The sequence below is a fragment of the Erinaceus europaeus genome, chromosome 16 (genome assembly GCF_950295315.1).
Source record: "Erinaceus europaeus chromosome 16, mEriEur2.1, whole genome shotgun sequence".
In the NCBI taxonomy this organism is placed as follows: domain Eukaryota; kingdom Metazoa; phylum Chordata; class Mammalia; order Eulipotyphla; family Erinaceidae; genus Erinaceus; species Erinaceus europaeus.
Genome location: NC_080177.1, coordinates 4,918,132 through 4,934,424, shown reverse-complemented (window position 1 = coordinate 4,934,424; position 16,293 = coordinate 4,918,132). Strand labels below are relative to the sequence as shown.

Here is a 16,293-nt window from a genome sequence, read left to right as displayed (position 1 = left end):
CCACCCAACCTGTGGCTTCCATGGCCTTGGCAATCTGCCGGAGAGAGAAGCCCATCTCGAGCAAGGGGACTGCAATTGCTGGAGGCGGAGGAGAAGTTGAAAGTCGACTGCTTGGGTCTGACAAGGCTGTGGCAAAAGAAAGAGAAGTAAAGGCCTAAGACTCAAGCACACCAAGAGTTAGACATGTCTTTACAGTAAGTTCTGTATCTGTACTTTACTATTAAGAATTCATAGTATTTCTAATAGTCACAATACAAGAAGTTGTTTTTTAAAACAGATTTTAGTTATTTTTAAAAATATTTTATCTATTTATTTATAGGATAGACACAAAGAAAAAACCGAGAGGAAGGGGGGTAGAGAGAAAGAGAGAGTGAGTGAAGGCGGGGGGGGAGGGGGAAGACCTGCAGCCTAGATTCACTGCTTGTAAAGCTTTCCCCTGTAGTTGAGGACTGGAGGCTTGAACCTGTGTCCTTGTGCATTGTAACACATGAGCTCAACGGACTGCATCACTGCCTAGCCCCTAGGAAGTTGTTTCTCTAATTCCTTTTCACTCATTGCAAGTTTACTCAATTACTATAAGCATATTTGATATTTTGAAAAATTCACTAAATGTATAAATGTGTTTAAATTTGTTAAGGCTTTAAAGTTTTCCTCATAAAAATAAACCTACAGATACAAAATACACCTGAAGGAAAAATTTTTAGAGATGTTTTCCAGTCAACAATAGCACAATACAGGTTCTTCCAAGTGTCCACGAAATATTTCTAAGAACATACCACATTTGAGTCACAAAGTACATCTTAACCAATGTTGAAGGGTTCAAATCATACAAGATATGTTCTGAGGTGACAGTGAAATCAATAACGCATATGTCAAAAAAGATGTAATGGTAAATTAGAAAGTACTCTGAACTGGATGGAATAATAAGAAAACAGCTTCATCACCATGCATGGGTTGCAACAAAAGCAGTGTTTAGAGAAACCACAGACTAAAGATGCCTCTGGTACCTCTCTCCAAATGTGTTAATACACCTGCAGCTTCCAAACAGAACTCAATTTGATGAGGCAGTTAAGTCCTTCACTTGAATCACTGTTGCACCTTCCACAGAGACAATCCTAATGCCCACAAGTCCCACTAGGGGCACGCCAAGGGCTGAGGTCCCGGCAGAGACGACAGCACACACACACCTGTGCGGTTGGCTGGCCGTGCTGACTGGGAATCGGGAGAGGTTAAGCTCTGCCTCCTCCCCACTTCATCAGAAGGCGAGGTTGGCAATGACGATATTGGCGGAGTCTGTGCTCGACGTGTGGGAAGTACAGTAGTGGTGGGGTAACTAGAGAACATTTGCCTTTAAGGAAACAACAATCAGCATGTGAGTATTATTTGAGAATAATAGTACACACAGCACAATCTTCTTGTAGAAGAATATACAACCTGGAAAAGTACACAAAGCTAGCTACTGTCAACTGGGGCGAAGGGAGGGGGAAAAAATTCCAAATTCAAAGGAAGCCATTATGGAGGGGGAGGCAGGTGGTAGTGCACCAGGCTGAGTGCACATGTTACCATGTACAAGGACCCAGGTTCAAGCCCCTGATTCCCACCTCTAAGTGGAAAGACTTGCAAGAAGTGAAGCAGGACTATAGGTGTGTATCTCCCTCTCTGTCCCCTTTCCCTCTCAATTTCTCTCTGTTCTTTTTTTTTCTTTCATTTTTTATTATCTTTATTTACTTATTTATTGGACAGAGACAGCCAGAAATTGAGAAGAGGGGAGGAGATAGACAAGGAGAGAGAGAGAGAGACACCGGCAGCATTGCTTCACCACTCGCAAAGCTTTCTCCCTGTAGGTGGGGACCGGGGGCTTGAACCCAGGTCCTTGTGCACTGTAATATGTGCGCTCAACCAGGTGCGCCACCACTAGCCCCCCCCCCGCCCAATTTCTCTCTGTTCTTATCAAATAAATAAATGTTTAAAAATAATGGGAGGTGGTGCACAAAGTGTATAAAGTATTAAGACTCTCAAGCATGAGGTCCTGAGTTCAATTCTCAGAATCTCATGTGCCATTAATTTTTTAAAATATTTTTTATTTCTTTCTTTTCCCTTTTGTTACCCTTGTTTTTTATTGTTGTAGTAGTTATAATTATTGTTGTTGTTGGATAGGACAGAGAGAAATGGAGAGAGGAGGGGAAGACAGAGAGGGGGAGAGAAAGATAGACACCTGCAGACCTGCCTCACCGCCTGTGAAGCGACTCCCCTACAGGTGGGGAGCCGGGGGCTCGAACCAGGATCTTTACGCCAGTCCTTGTGCTTCACGCCATGTGTGCTTAACCCGCTGCGCTACCACCCGACTCCCAATGTGCCATTAACTAGTGACACATAATAAATAAACAGATAAATAATTAAGTAACAAAATCATTATCTCCTAGGATGCTTTACCATAAAATTAAACCATATTGTTTGTTCAGCAAAATGCCAGGAACAGAGCGGGTAAACCCCCAAGTCCTTGGCTTCCTACAACTTTTCTTCTATAAATTTCTTCAGTATTAGAAAGCAGAACATTTCTATTTGGTAATGATTTGGTAGGTTATTTAGAGGGGGCCTCGGGATAGTGGCTAAAGGATTGCAGCATAGTTGTTGACAAACGGGTACAATTTCTCCTCTCCCTGTGACTGGTGTTTGTAAAACATCCTCATGCCAACACAGGTCCTTTTCCACCATTAATCTTTATGGAGAAAAATTTAAGCAGTCTGGGAAGGAAGGAAGGAGGGAGGCAGGCAGGCAGGCAGGCAGGCAGGCAGGAGACATGTGGGATCCAGGCAACGGTAGCTACCAGGATCAGTGTGCTCTTTTGCCCAAAACAAAATAACAAAAATAAAATTCTCATCATGTGAGTCGAAGATGAGTGCACGCAGGGAAACCAGTCAATGCAAGATATGCACTCCACCGAGCTACTGAGCGCAGCTGGCTGTGCAGCGCCGGAATCTACAAAGCCTCTCCAGGTGGCTTTTGCCTACACTTTACTGTGAAAATCATTACAATAATAGCCCATCTCTTTTCTGTAGTCTAAAAAGTTGATCTACTAATATGTATATACTGGGAATAATGATGACCATCCAGTAAGGGAAGGGGTGGGTGGTAGCGGTAGACAGAATAAGAAAGAAGAGACCAACCATTCTGTTTCACTTTGCTTCATGTAAGCTCACACAACAGTCCCTCCCTCAAGATCTTCTCAATAGATTTTCATTGTGTGCATACATCTGGCAAACTGAAGCAGAAATGTAAATGGTATTTGGAATTTGTGAACCTATTAAAATAGTATCACAAGCCATACTCTAAAAATTAGAAATAATTAAAGATAAATAATTCCAAAAAGAAAATTCTTTTATGTTGGTGGGTTCTTTCTTGAGGTTCTAACATTCAAAATAGGATTGTAACTAAGCAGAGAGAGAGGGAACTAGTTAATATCTATATTATTTAAAATTTAAAAAATATATTTTCCCTTTTGTTGCCTTTGTTGTTTTTCATTGTTGTTGTAGTTACTGATGATGTCATTGTTGGATAGGACAGAGGAAATGGAGCGAGGAGGGGAAGACAGAGAAGGAGAAAGACAGACACCTGCAGACCTGCTTCACCGCTTGTGAAGTGACTCCCTTGCAGGTGGGGAGCCAGGGGCTCGAGCTGGGATCCTTACACTGGTCCTTGCGCTTCACACCATCTGTACTTAACCTGCTGCACTAACACCCAACTCTTAATATCCATATTATTTAAAAAAAAAAAAAAGAAGACTGTAGTTTTATATGTTAACATTGGTGGTGGGTCCAAGTTACCGTCTGGGGAGATGATGTCATGGCTGGAAAAAGGAGCAGAAAGCTGGATCAGGGAAAAGAGTAGTTCCCTAATATGGGAAAGGGGTATAAATATTGTTGACTGTAAACCCCATCGATTTGATGTGATCTGGGGCCCATAATCAGCTTAGGAGCCTATGTGACCTCTGCATCCCTCTAAATCTGAGCTCACATTCTGTGGTCATGAGTAGGAACATTCCATGCTGCCCCAATATCGACCCATCTTCCTCAGGTGTAGCATGGAGTAGTTTGTTTGGCTTTGTATGTTAACTCTCTTGTCAGCCACCAGGTTCCAGATGCTAGCATGATGCTGACCAGACTTCCCTGGACAGACAACCCCACCAATGTGTCCTGGAGTCCCGCTTCCCCAGAGCCCTTCACCACTAGGGAAAGAGAGAGAGAGGCTGGGAGTATGGATCGACCTGTCAATGCCCATGTTCAGTGGGGAAGCAATTACAGAAGCCAGACCGTCCACCTTCTGCAGCCCACAATGACCCTGGGTCCATACTCCCAGAGTGTTAAAGAATAGGGAAGCTATCAGGGGAGGGGATGGGATACAGAGTTCTGTGGTGGGAATTGTGTGAAGTTGGACCCCTCTTATCCTATGGTTTTGTCAATGTTTCCTTTTTATAAAAATAAAAAATAATAATAATAAAAAGATGATGGCCAAAAAAAGAAAAAGAAATATTGGTGGTGACAAAGAAATTCTAGCCTGAATATCTATTGGTGCTTACTGTAGTTCGAATATCTATGGATATTGATTACAGTTTGAGCATCGATGTCTACTATAGATGACTATCTACTGGAAGAAACACTGCCTGATTATTTTCTTTCATGTGAGAACCTCAAGTTATATTTTAGACAAGAGGAAGAAATCTATATAATTGAGAAGACAGAGAGGGTAGGGGAAATGATTTTGAGAATTCTACCTTCTTCCCCCCTCGTTGGCCAATGCTTTCCTTTTTCTTTTTCATAGTTATTTTTGTTTTCCTTACCAACAGTTGTGTGTTATTATTTACTTTAAGTATATATCATTTTCAGGCTCTCTTTCCACAAATAACTACTGTCTGAGGAGAAGAAAAATATTCAAAAGTTAGTCAAAAGCAAAAGATCATTTTAAGAGGTCACACTGGAAGCCTGCTGGTCCACAGCACTGTTGACTAGACCTGGGACCACTCGAACTGGATAAGGTATCAAACACCTGAAGGATGTTCCCAACATCAGTAAGATGAGTTTGAATCTTGGGACAGTGTGGGTCTCTTCTGCTGCTGCTAAGCCTTGATGTACTTGGGTACATACCTCACAGGACAACCATTCTGTACTCATACGCAAACACGAGACGTCATCTTCCTTACCTGAGAAGACTGAGTGGCATCACTCCTGGAGACTCAGATGCAGGCACTGTTTCTGTGTCTGTGACAGGAGTGGTGGCAGTCGTGGTGTCCTCCAAGGAGCTGCTCATGAAGGAAGTCGTGCTAGATGCCGACGGGCTGGTGGTAACAGGTGTCTGTGCCTGCTGGGCCTGGTCACTTTCTTCAGCTTGTTGATCAACCTCTGGAAAATAAGCAAAGGCTCGAGTGTTAACAGTGCCGTTCATTCTGCAGAGTGGAAGGAGAATTCCAGACTTCGAAGCACGAGTTCCAGCTCCATCCCCAGCACTGTGTATGCCCAAGTAATGTTCTGTCTCTCTCATGTAAAACAGAATTTGCTTTTCCAATATATTTTCATTATTATTAATAGTAGTATTATTTATTGGATAATCCAGAACAGAGAGAAATTAAAAGGATGGAGGGATAGAGAGAAAGAGTGATTTAAAGACACCTCCAGCACTGCTTTACCACTTGTGAGGCTTTCCGCCTGCAGGTGGGGAATGGGGGCTTGAACCCGGGTCCTTGTGCACTGTAAAGTGTGCACTGAACTGGGCCCAAGAATTTGCTTTATCAAAAGTGGCATGGGAACAGAAAAAGTGTTCATCTTTAATGTGATAGGTTTCTAAATATATTCTCATGAGTACTGACTCCTGTAAAAGATTGCAGAGAAGCCTTCCCTCCTCCGTTTCTTTTCCTCCCTCTCCCTCCCTTCCCTCCCTTCCCTTCCCTTCCACTTGTTTTTGCCACCAGGGTCATCAACGGGGCTCTATGCCTACACAAGGAATCCACTATTCCAGTCACCCCCCCACCCCCCTTTTTTTTTACTTCCTATGATGATAGTAACAGAGAGAAAGCGGACAAGAGAGGGGAAGAGAGTGGGAGAGAAGGCAGAGAGATTGAGTGCCATAGTCTGCAGTCTGCTTCACCACTCATGAAGCTTCCCCCTGGCAAGTAAAAGGAAGGGAGAAAAAAAAGTGAAGTTCATGAAGGCAAGGGACTTATTTTGTTCACTACTAAACTCACTGAACCTAGAAGAGTGTCTGGTCTACAGCTGTCACGCAATGCACGCTTACTGAATGAGTCTCAGTGACATCTCAGACTTTCTCACGTTCCCAAAGGTGAGGAAAAACATAAAACAAAGTTGCTTTGAAAAATACACTTATAATCTATGAAAATAGTAGACCTAGAACTGTCTCTGAGAAGTTATCAGGTGAGTAGTTAGTTTAATTTATTTATTTGCCTCCAGGGTTATCACTGGGGCACGGTGCAAGCACTATGAATCCACTGCTCCTGGAGGCTATTTTTCCCATCTTGTTGTGGTTGTTATTGTTGTTATAGCTGTTGTTGTTGCTGGACAGGACAGAGAGAAATCGAGAGAGGGGAAGACAGAGGGGAGATAAAGATAGAAACCTGCTTCACCGCTTGCGAAGCGACCTCCCTGCAGGTGGGGAGCCAGGGGCTCGAATTGGGACCCTTACGCCGGTCTTTGCGCTTTGCAGCACATGCGCTTAACCTGCTGCGCTACTGCCCAGCCCCCGTGAGTAGCTTTTGTGCCATGAGTTACATTTCATTTTTATAAAACGTAATAATTAAGCGCTAATGCTTACATAGCTTAAAATGAAAACTGCAGGTAGGCAGGTGATAAATGTTAAAATGAAAGAAACGGGGGCCAGGCAGTGGTGTACCTGGTTAAGCACACACATTACAGTGTGCAAGGATCTGGGTTCAAGCCCCTGGTCCCCACCTGCAGGCAGAAAGCTTCACGAGTGGTGAAACAGGGTTGCAGGTGTCTGTCTCTTCCGCACTATATCCCCCTCACCTCACAATTTCTCTCTGTCTCTGTTCAAAATAAATACAGATTAAAAAAAAAAATGCAAGAAACAGAAGAAAGAACTATCTGACTTCCAAAGGCAAAACCGCTTGAAAACTGCTTTGGCTGTTTGAAGAATACATCACTGCTGGCCGCTACCAATGATGTCAACAGCACAAAAGCCAGTAAGAAGAAAGTAAGTACAAGGCTACATACCTTGCTTGATCTTGCCCCCAAACTGGTCTTCCAGGAGCCCATGGACCACGAGTTTGTAAATCATGGCTTGGGCTCGTTCCAGATCAGCCAGGCCCAAGGCCCTCTTGATGGGCGACCGCGTGACGGCCCGCCTCACCATGTGCCGCATCAGGAACTGGAGGGCCGCGCGCATCTCCACGTCTTCGTGGACGACGGGGGAGCTTGCACAGTCCGAGTTGTGGCCGTTCTCGGCCAGGACTTTTGGTATCAGCAAGAGCTCGGCGTATTTGCTGCAGCCCAGAAGGGCACTAAGTGATTTCGTAGCACCGAGGTAGAGATAGGACAGCTGGACGGCTCTGACTTCGGACTGGGCTATGTCGTGGTTTTTGGGCGTGTGTTCATGATTTTTCCTTTTCCCCTCTGTTGTTTGATGCTGGGTTTCTGCCCCTGGCAGTGTTGGATCTAAGGAGAAGGAAGCTATTTCGCTTTCCGATTTGGAGCTTGAGGCCCCCTGGTTTTTGGCATCCTCAGATGTTATCAGACCTGCTCGTACATCTAACGCGGAGTCACTCTCAGTTTTCTGCTCAATGTCCCCTTTCTCCTCGGACTCATGCCGGTGTTTCTTTTCGTGCCTTTTGGTGCTCTGCTTGCCCATGTCTTCATGAACGCCAGTCAGATAGGTGAGGTCCAGCAGCACAGAAGCTGTCAGGCCTCGGAATCGTGCCACGTCAAACGGCAGTGGGTCACAGGGTTCCAGATTATACAGTGGAGTATCACTAGGCGACCAAAAAGTTGGGAAGCTTTAATAAGATCAGAATGACACAGGAAGAAGCAAGTGAGGGATAGACAAGAGGAAGGTACAGAACATAATGTAGACAAAATAAGATACATCATGTACACAGTACAGAAAGCAACTTACACCAACTACAGAAGTCATTACAAACAGAGAACTAGGAGTCTATTATCATGAGAAAGTGGAGAGAGGGGATGTTACATGCAGAAGCAATGAGACGTGCATGTACTTTCAAATTACATCCACACGGCAGAATGTCAGCTAGGAATCGGCAAAATTTCTGTAAAGAGACTAGTGGTAAGAACTGATCTCTATCAGCAGCCTTTAATCCCTGCCACCAAGGAAAGCAGTTGTTGGGCTTGAGCCTTGACTCCCCACCTGCAGGAGGAGAGCTTAATGAGCACTGAAGCAGGTCTGCAGGTGTCTGTCTTTCTCCCTCCCTCTCTCTTCCCTTTCCTTTTCAATTTCTCTCTGTCTTATTGAATATAATCAAAAGAAGAAGGAAAAGGGCAGGGGATGGCCTCCAGGAGCCATGGATTCTTAGTGCCAACACCAAGCCCCAGCAAGAACCCTGGTGGCAACACTGCTCCCCACGCACACACCCAGTCACCGATGTACCTAAACAAACTGGTGTGGCAGAGTGAGTGTCTGTAAGAACAGTCCTGATGTAAGAACAGTCCTGATGTAAGCATCTTGGAAAGTTTGTATATTCAATTTAGTTCGTTATGTGGGTGTTGGCCAGTTGGAATCTGTATCAGAGAAAATGTTATTTCTCAAAAAAAAAAAATCAGTCTGCAAACTTCAATTAATGCTCCTAATTTAACACTTAAGCAAAAATACAGTCACAGAGTTCCTAAATGTGTCAAAATAATACTAAATTAGGAATTGTTACAGGAAATATGAGAAATCATTAGCAAATATGCGAAGTTCAATGACAAGCATTTGCTGTGCTAACCTAAGTGCTCCAATTTAGAGTTTTAATTTATCCTCAAGATGCCATCATAGTAATGAGTCTAGTTCTACCCCAGCATTCTAAATCTTCTCTCCCTTGATTTCATTTCCAGTTGTTTTAAAGTAGATTACTAACTTATTCTGCTTAATTGTACTCGCTAGTAAGAATTATAAACCCTTTCTGAAACAAGGTCATGAATAAAAAAATATGCCTTCTTGGTTTGTTTCTCAGCCTAGTGGAGAGAGAGAAGATACATAATTACATATATCTATATCTATATCTATATATAGTAAACAGAGTACTGCCTTTAGGAGAACCTAGGAACCACTATTTAAATTTTGTCCTGGGTAAGGAAGATAGCATAGTGGTTATGCAAAGAGATTCTCATGTCTGATGTTACAAAATCCTTGGTTCAATACTCCACACCACCACAAACCAGAGCTGGACAGTGCTCCGGTAAAAAAATTAAAGTCTTCTATCATGTTAGCACTAATACAGTTATGTAGCGGTTAATTGAGTCTTTTTTTTTTTTGCCTCCAGGGTTATTGCTGGGCTTGGGGCCTGCACCATGAATTCACTGCTCCTAGAGACTATTTTTCCCTTTTGTTGTTATTATTTTTGTTGTTATTGCTGTCACTGTTGGATAGGACAGAGAGAAATCGAGAGAGATGGGGAAGACAGACAGGGGGAGAGAAAGATAGACACCTGCCTCACCATTTGTGAAGTGACCCCATGCAGGGGGAGCTGGTGGCTCAAACTGGGATCCTTGCTCCGGTCCTTGTGCTTCTTGACATGTATGCTTAACCCCCTGCGCTACTGCCCACCCCCCTAATTGAGTCTTCTTTTTTTTTTATTTTTTATTTTTTGTATTTATTTATTTTTCCTTTTTGTTGCCCTTGTTGTTTCACATTGTTGTGGTTATTGATTTCGTTGTTGTTGGATAGGACAGAGAAAATTGGAGAGAGATAGGGAAGACAGAGAGGGGGGAGAGAAAGACAGACAAACTGCAGACCTGCTTCACTGCCTGTGAAGCGATTCCCCTGCAAGTGGGGAGCTGGTGGCTCGAACCGGGATCCTTAAGCCGGTTCTTGCACTTTGCAACACGTGCACTTAACCCGCTGTGCCACCACCCGACTCCCTAATTGAGTCTTCTTATCAACATGGGTATTTGACACATATTTCCTTTCAGATATATGGAGTTTCTACTATACACAAATCTTGGTTGATGGCAAACATTTCTGAATGTTTTTAAGTAGACAGATTTAGTGAGTAGGTATCATATTTACCTCTATCCAAAATGTTCCACACTAAAGCAACAGAAATATATGGAAAACAAAAACAAAAACAGACAAAGCAATACTAAAAAAAAGAAAAAAAATTCACAGGGAATCCAAAACCTAATTTTGGCTATACAAACGGTGCTGTCCCCACTCAAAGCTCTCCTACACAAAATATGCTGATGGATCTGTTGGCTGGCTTTTTTTTTTTCTTTCTTTCTTTCTATTCTGGTATATATTGGAAATGATCAACAAGCAAGAAGCCAAATGCAAATCAGAAAGAAGGATCCCAGTTAAAACAAAACCATTGGGCTTATCATTCCTTCACAAAACAACATAAGTTTCACACATCATTAATACTGCAAGGGAAACAGGCTTAGGAAATATCACTTTATAAAAGCAAAGCACTCATACACAAATGTCTGGGAAAGTTAGTAAATCTGCTTCCTCACTGTCCACAGGACAAGGCCCATGTCACCATGAAACATTCATTTGCTAAATGTCTTAACGCATCATACCTGATGGTAATTTCTGCTTCATCCCACTGGACCTTGGCAGACGTGCTACCCTCTTTGACCACTCCCAGCAGCGTAGCATGGCGTCCTGTTTGCTTGTGAACGCAGCGACCACCAACTCTGAGACCGGCATCAACTCCTCCTATCACTGCCAGCACCGGCCACACCTCTGTGCAAAGGGTTCTCAGCTGTGGCTCTGACAGGTCAGCAAGGCCGTGCCTGCTGTGTTTACCTTTCTCTTCCTCTTTGCTCTCCTTCTCCTCTCTCATTTCATTTTCCTCTCGGCTTTGAACCGAGCGGCTTTTCTTGAGCTTCTGACCTGATTCTTTAGCACACAGCTTGATTTTGTGTAGCCTTTCCATCATTTTTTTGTTAATGCAGTAAGTCCAACGGTCTGTTCGGTGAAGGATGCGGATTAGCTGGATAGTGGCCTCCGCCAACACTGTTGCTACAGGGCTACAAATGGGGTCTCCTGGCAGTAGGTCTCGAGGTGTTCCCCGCATTTGCATGTCACAAATCTTCACCTATGTGTGAAAAGAGAGTGGCAATGGGTGACATTAATAGTTCTAAACTTCTAGTCACATAAACTCCAGCGCATGGAATCCAATGCTGAGCTAGTACTTGCTCTCCTAACACATGTCTACTGTGTCCAATAAGGAGTGAGAAACTATCACAGGTTTACTGGAGTCAGTGGCAGTATGGTCCTTGGGAATGAGCGGGCCTGCCCTTTGAACTTCCTGCAGGCTGAGTACCAAAAGCAGTGCAGACACGTGAAGGATGGATAGAGACCAAGGTGTATGTGACTAACTCGGTTCAGTCCCTCTTCTCCTACACCCATGCCTACTCCAGCAAAAAAGATCATAAAGAGCTGTTCATTCTCATTTTCAAGACACCATTATAATGAGTTCTGGGGCTACCCTGTACCGTTTAGAATCACAAAGATGAGATCTTAACTCTGGACAACTGAGATGTTCCCAGTCTGGGAACACTTTAGACAAGCCACAGAGATTAAAAGAGGAACAAGACTTGGTTCATATCTTAGCTCTGATAGATAATTTTGGGAAACCACTCAATCTTTCTAAACCTCAACTTTCTTACAGAAAAAAAAAATAACACTAATAATAGTATCCATTCCCCCTGGTTACAAAGGGTAAACTATGCACACAAATTATTTATTAGTAACCAGATACACAGTGTGCTTTTTTTAAAAGTTAACTACGACTACTTTTGTTTTCACCAGATCCTGAAACTTATCAGAAAATGTTTCTGGGTAGAACAAACTGATTGAGGCTAGCTGAACTCCTTCAAGGCCCTCAGATGTCGCCACTCCAAGTAGAGCCCACCACTGTCTATTTGTGGAAGCAAGAGCAGCATCAGGGAAGGGATGATAGAAGGTACTGGATTGCCTCCTGAGTTCATCTCCACTTCAGTTAGTTGCCTATCCACTCTAGAGAAGGCTTCCTTCTCTCATAAATGGCTAGCCCGAAATTAAATCACCTTGACACTTATTTAAATATCTTTTTAAAAGCATAGGATGTAAGGTGACTTTTCATGGTTAGGACTTACCAGGTCTACACTCTTTACTTACAGAAATATTATATGGTAAAAACTAGCTTGAAAGTTGATGGCTTTTAGCCTTTATGCAAGCCCAGCACTACATATAATGGAATAGTGTTATGCACTTTCTCATAAAAAAAATAAAAATAGTCAACAATATTTATACACCTTTCCCATATTTGGGAACTACTCTCTTCCCTGATCCAGCTTTCTATCCCTTTTTCCAGCCATGACATCATCTCCCCAGACAATAACTTGGGTCCACCTGCATATCAGAGGTCAGGCTTAGGAAAAAAACTAGTGTAGTCATGGGCCCTTCGGAATATAACTAAAATAGACCTACTAGCTATCTTCAAAACAGAGACCCCAAATCTTCATCTGTAATATTCCAGCCTTTAGGTTCCTGATTAGTCAACAATTTGTTTGGCTTTGTATGTTAACTCTTTTTTCAGCCACCAGGTTCCAGATGCTACCATGCCGCCAACCAGACTTCCCTGGGCAGATGACCCCACCAATGTGTCCTGGAACCCTGCTTCCCCACAGCCCACTCCACTAAGGAGAGAGAGAGACAGAGACAGAGACAGAGAGACAGAGACAGGCTGGGAGTATGGATCAACCTGTCAATGCCTATATCCAGTGGGGAAGCAATTACAGAATCAGACCTTCCACCTTCTGCACCCCATAATGACCCTGGGTCCATACTCCCCAAGGGATAAAGAATAGGAAAGCTATTTGCTGACAACTGCAAAAAAGGTGGTACAGCGGATAAAGCATTGGACTCTCAACCATGAGATCCTGAGTTTGATCCCCAGCAACTCCTGGTACCAGAGTATTGTCTGGTTCTTTCTCTCTCTTCCTATCTTTCTCATTAATAAATAAAATCTTTAAAACAAAGAAAAGGCCAATGTCCTGTCCACAGAAGCTGGAAGGGCTGAGGTCTCATTACCTTTTCGCCTGGATTGCTACTATAGAACATGACACACGGGTACAACTCTGACGCGTCAACATCTTCAAAAGCTAACTTGGGTTCCTGTGGTGTGGCAGTGGTGATGAAAGAAAAAGAAAACAGATTTTAAAAGACTGATAATACCCAAGGGCATTAAAATTCAAAGTGTGTTTAAGAAAGAACAAAAATCGTTACAGCCAAAACTCAATTAACCTTATTAGCCAAGGGAATTCCACATAGAACAAATGATCCTAGTTTGATCATCTATTTCTTATTGGGATTTTTCTGTTGCTTGCTTAGTGCTAATAAATAAATATAAAACCCAAAGGCATTAGACAAAAAATAGAGAAGAGTGGCTAACCTATAAACTAGATAGATAGCACTTCAAATAATTGAGCTAACTATATATATATATGTATGTACATATATATATACATATATATATGTATATATACATATATACATATGTATATATGTGTGTTTGTATGTATATATATATACATATGTATATATGTGTGTTTGTATGTATCAATGCTTGTGAGTTTCAGTACCTCTCCGTTCTTCCCAAAAGAAATGGTTCTGGCTTCCATGTCTAACACGCAGGTAATGAAATCTCCTTGAGTAAAGCTGGAGAGCGTCAGGGTCTGCTCTCCATTGTGGTAGAGGTTGCCACTGTAGGCCCGATAGAGCCACATATCCGAGGTAGTGCGGTGGTTAAAGTCATGGACTGGCCATCGGGAAACCCCAACGCATGTGCCTTCATTACCTCTGTTTTCCTTCACAATGTAAAACTGAAATGGAAGTGGTAATATTCATTCATATTCAAAAACATCTGCTTATATGCTATGACTTGCATAAACCGATCCTGGAGAAGGGGAGAGAAAGATAGACACCTGCAGACCTGCTTCACTACCTGTGAAGCGACTCCCCTGCAGGTGGGGAGCCGGGGGCTCGAACCGGGATCCTTAAGCCGGTCCCTGCGCTTTGCGCCACATGCGCTTAACCCACTGCGCCACCTCCCGACCCCCGGGAGCACACTTTTAAGACAAGATGCTAAAAACTCCTTGGAGTCCTACATACCTTCCACTGATAGCAGCCAGAAGTGACTCCAGTTGATGCCAATCCATATCCTTTTCCTCCACTGCCATGAGTTAAAATCTGTCCATTCTCCACTAGGCAACACTGGGCTTTCTCTGGGTCAAAGGATACCTCTTGTATAGGAAGATTTTCATCTTCTTCCTCCAACTCTCCTTGCTTCTACCAGAAAGGGAAGATGGGTCAGCATTTTGGAGTAATCAAGAATCCCTGGTTTGATTCTCTCCTATATGCCAGTGACTGTGATGACAATGGGGACACAGTAAGAGATAGATCATGGTCGCTATCCACAGGAGCTAATCATCAAGTAGGGGACAGAAAACAAATGAGTAAAAACAGTCCTGGACATGACAGAATGGCACAAGGAGGTATTACAGAAAAGTACAAGTAAAAGTACAAGTATCCAACCATGCTTGGGAAGGAAAAGGCAAACAGATGGCTGCTGAATTATGAGACGGCATCAAGCAGCTGATCACAGGAGAGAAGCAGCTGGTTCAGTATATAGCACGAACCATAGCATGGAGGTGCAGTGGAGTTTAGTGATTTAAAGTAATGATAAGCAGTGAAGAATGTCTAAAGATGGCAATGCAGAAAAGGAACCTAGAAAGAGAAGTAATACAATCATGCAAGGCTTTGAGTTCTATTGGGTTGTTGGTTGTCATGATGTATTTTTTTCTATGTTTTTCAAAGGTTTATTTATTTATTTATTTATTGCCTCCAGGGTTACTGTTGGGGCTTGGTGCCAGCACAACAAATCTACTGCTCCTGGAGGCTATTTTTTTCCCTTTTGTTGCCCTTGTTGTTTATTGTTGTAATGGTTATTATTGTTGTTATTGCTGTCGTTGTTGGACAGGACAGAGAGAAATCAAGAGAGGAGGGGAAGACAGAAAAGAGGAGAGAAAGATAAGACACGTGCAGAATTGCTTCAACGCTTGTGAAGCGACCTCCCAGCAGGTGGGGATCCAGGGGCTCGAACCAGGATCCCTATGTCAATCCTTGCACTTTGCACCATGTGTGTTTAACCCGCTGCACTACCACTTGGTCCTCAGGTCATTTATTTTTATAATGAACACAGATCAATCAACAATATGTTGCCTGCTTTGTTTGATGACCTTCTGCCACCTTTCAGTGAGCTTCATACATAATGCATCCTTCAAGAAGGACCTGTCTTTATTGGCGAAAAACCGGCCAAGGTTCCGACCAAGGTGCTGGTTTACAGCCCCATCTGAATCAAATGTGGTATCACAAGGAATTTTGAAGAGAGCAAAACAAGATCAGGCGAGTGTGGTAGGTGTGGCAACACATCCCATTCAAGCTTCAATGCTTTTTGTAATGGGTGATCAAACGCCTCACACTATCAGGATGGAACACAGCTCCTTTGCTCTTAGTGAGCTCTGGATACTTCTGGATAATGCCAACAGTGCACATTCAAATCCACTGGTTCCTTGGTAGGAGCTTGAAAAGCACCACACCTAATATCTCACCACACTAAGAGCATAACCTTCCTCTGATGAATGTCTGCTTTCAATGCTGTTTAAGGTGATGCACCATATTGGGACCAAGAGCGTTTGCTCACCACACTGCTGTAAACAATGCACTTCTCATCAGCCACTCAAAAAAAGGAACATTCTTTTCATACTCAGTAAGCATATTGTAGATGTTTATATGCACTGTCAAATGAGCTTCAAGCATCAAGCCTGCTTATGTACCCCAGCTGCTCCAGGTGACTGTGAGTGCCTGAATGATAGGTGCTCACTATTGCTGCCATTTCTTGTGTCATGTAATCTGGGCTTGATTCAATCAATGCCTTTATTTTGTGGTCATCCACCTCAGTGAGCCACCTTGACCAAGGAAAGTCATTGAGATCAGAATCACCAACACGAAGCTTTATGAACCATGCTTGGCACTGATGTTCTTGTAGATCACTGTCACCACAAAACT

The 16,293-nt window shown here is 43.1% G+C and overlaps 1 protein-coding gene across 1 annotated transcript in view; it reads right to left on the bottom strand.

Annotated features, from left to right (window-relative positions):
• Positions 1-16,293, bottom strand: part of HERC1 (HECT and RLD domain containing E3 ubiquitin protein ligase family member 1) — a 172,628-nt gene that overhangs the window by 51,510 nt on the left and 104,825 nt on the right. Inside the window, exons 35-42 of the mRNA XM_060175709.1 lie at positions 14,338-14,514; positions 13,809-14,048; positions 13,258-13,341; positions 10,758-11,278; positions 7,239-8,017; positions 5,198-5,396; positions 1,188-1,348; positions 10-126 (exon numbers count right to left, since the gene is read on the bottom strand). Of these exons, the coding sequence (XP_060031692.1) occupies positions 10-126; positions 1,188-1,348; positions 5,198-5,396; positions 7,239-8,017; positions 10,758-11,278; positions 13,258-13,341; positions 13,809-14,048; positions 14,338-14,514 (2,278 nt within the window). The remainder of the gene's footprint in view (positions 1-9; positions 127-1,187; positions 1,349-5,197; positions 5,397-7,238; positions 8,018-10,757; positions 11,279-13,257; positions 13,342-13,808; positions 14,049-14,337; positions 14,515-16,293) is intronic.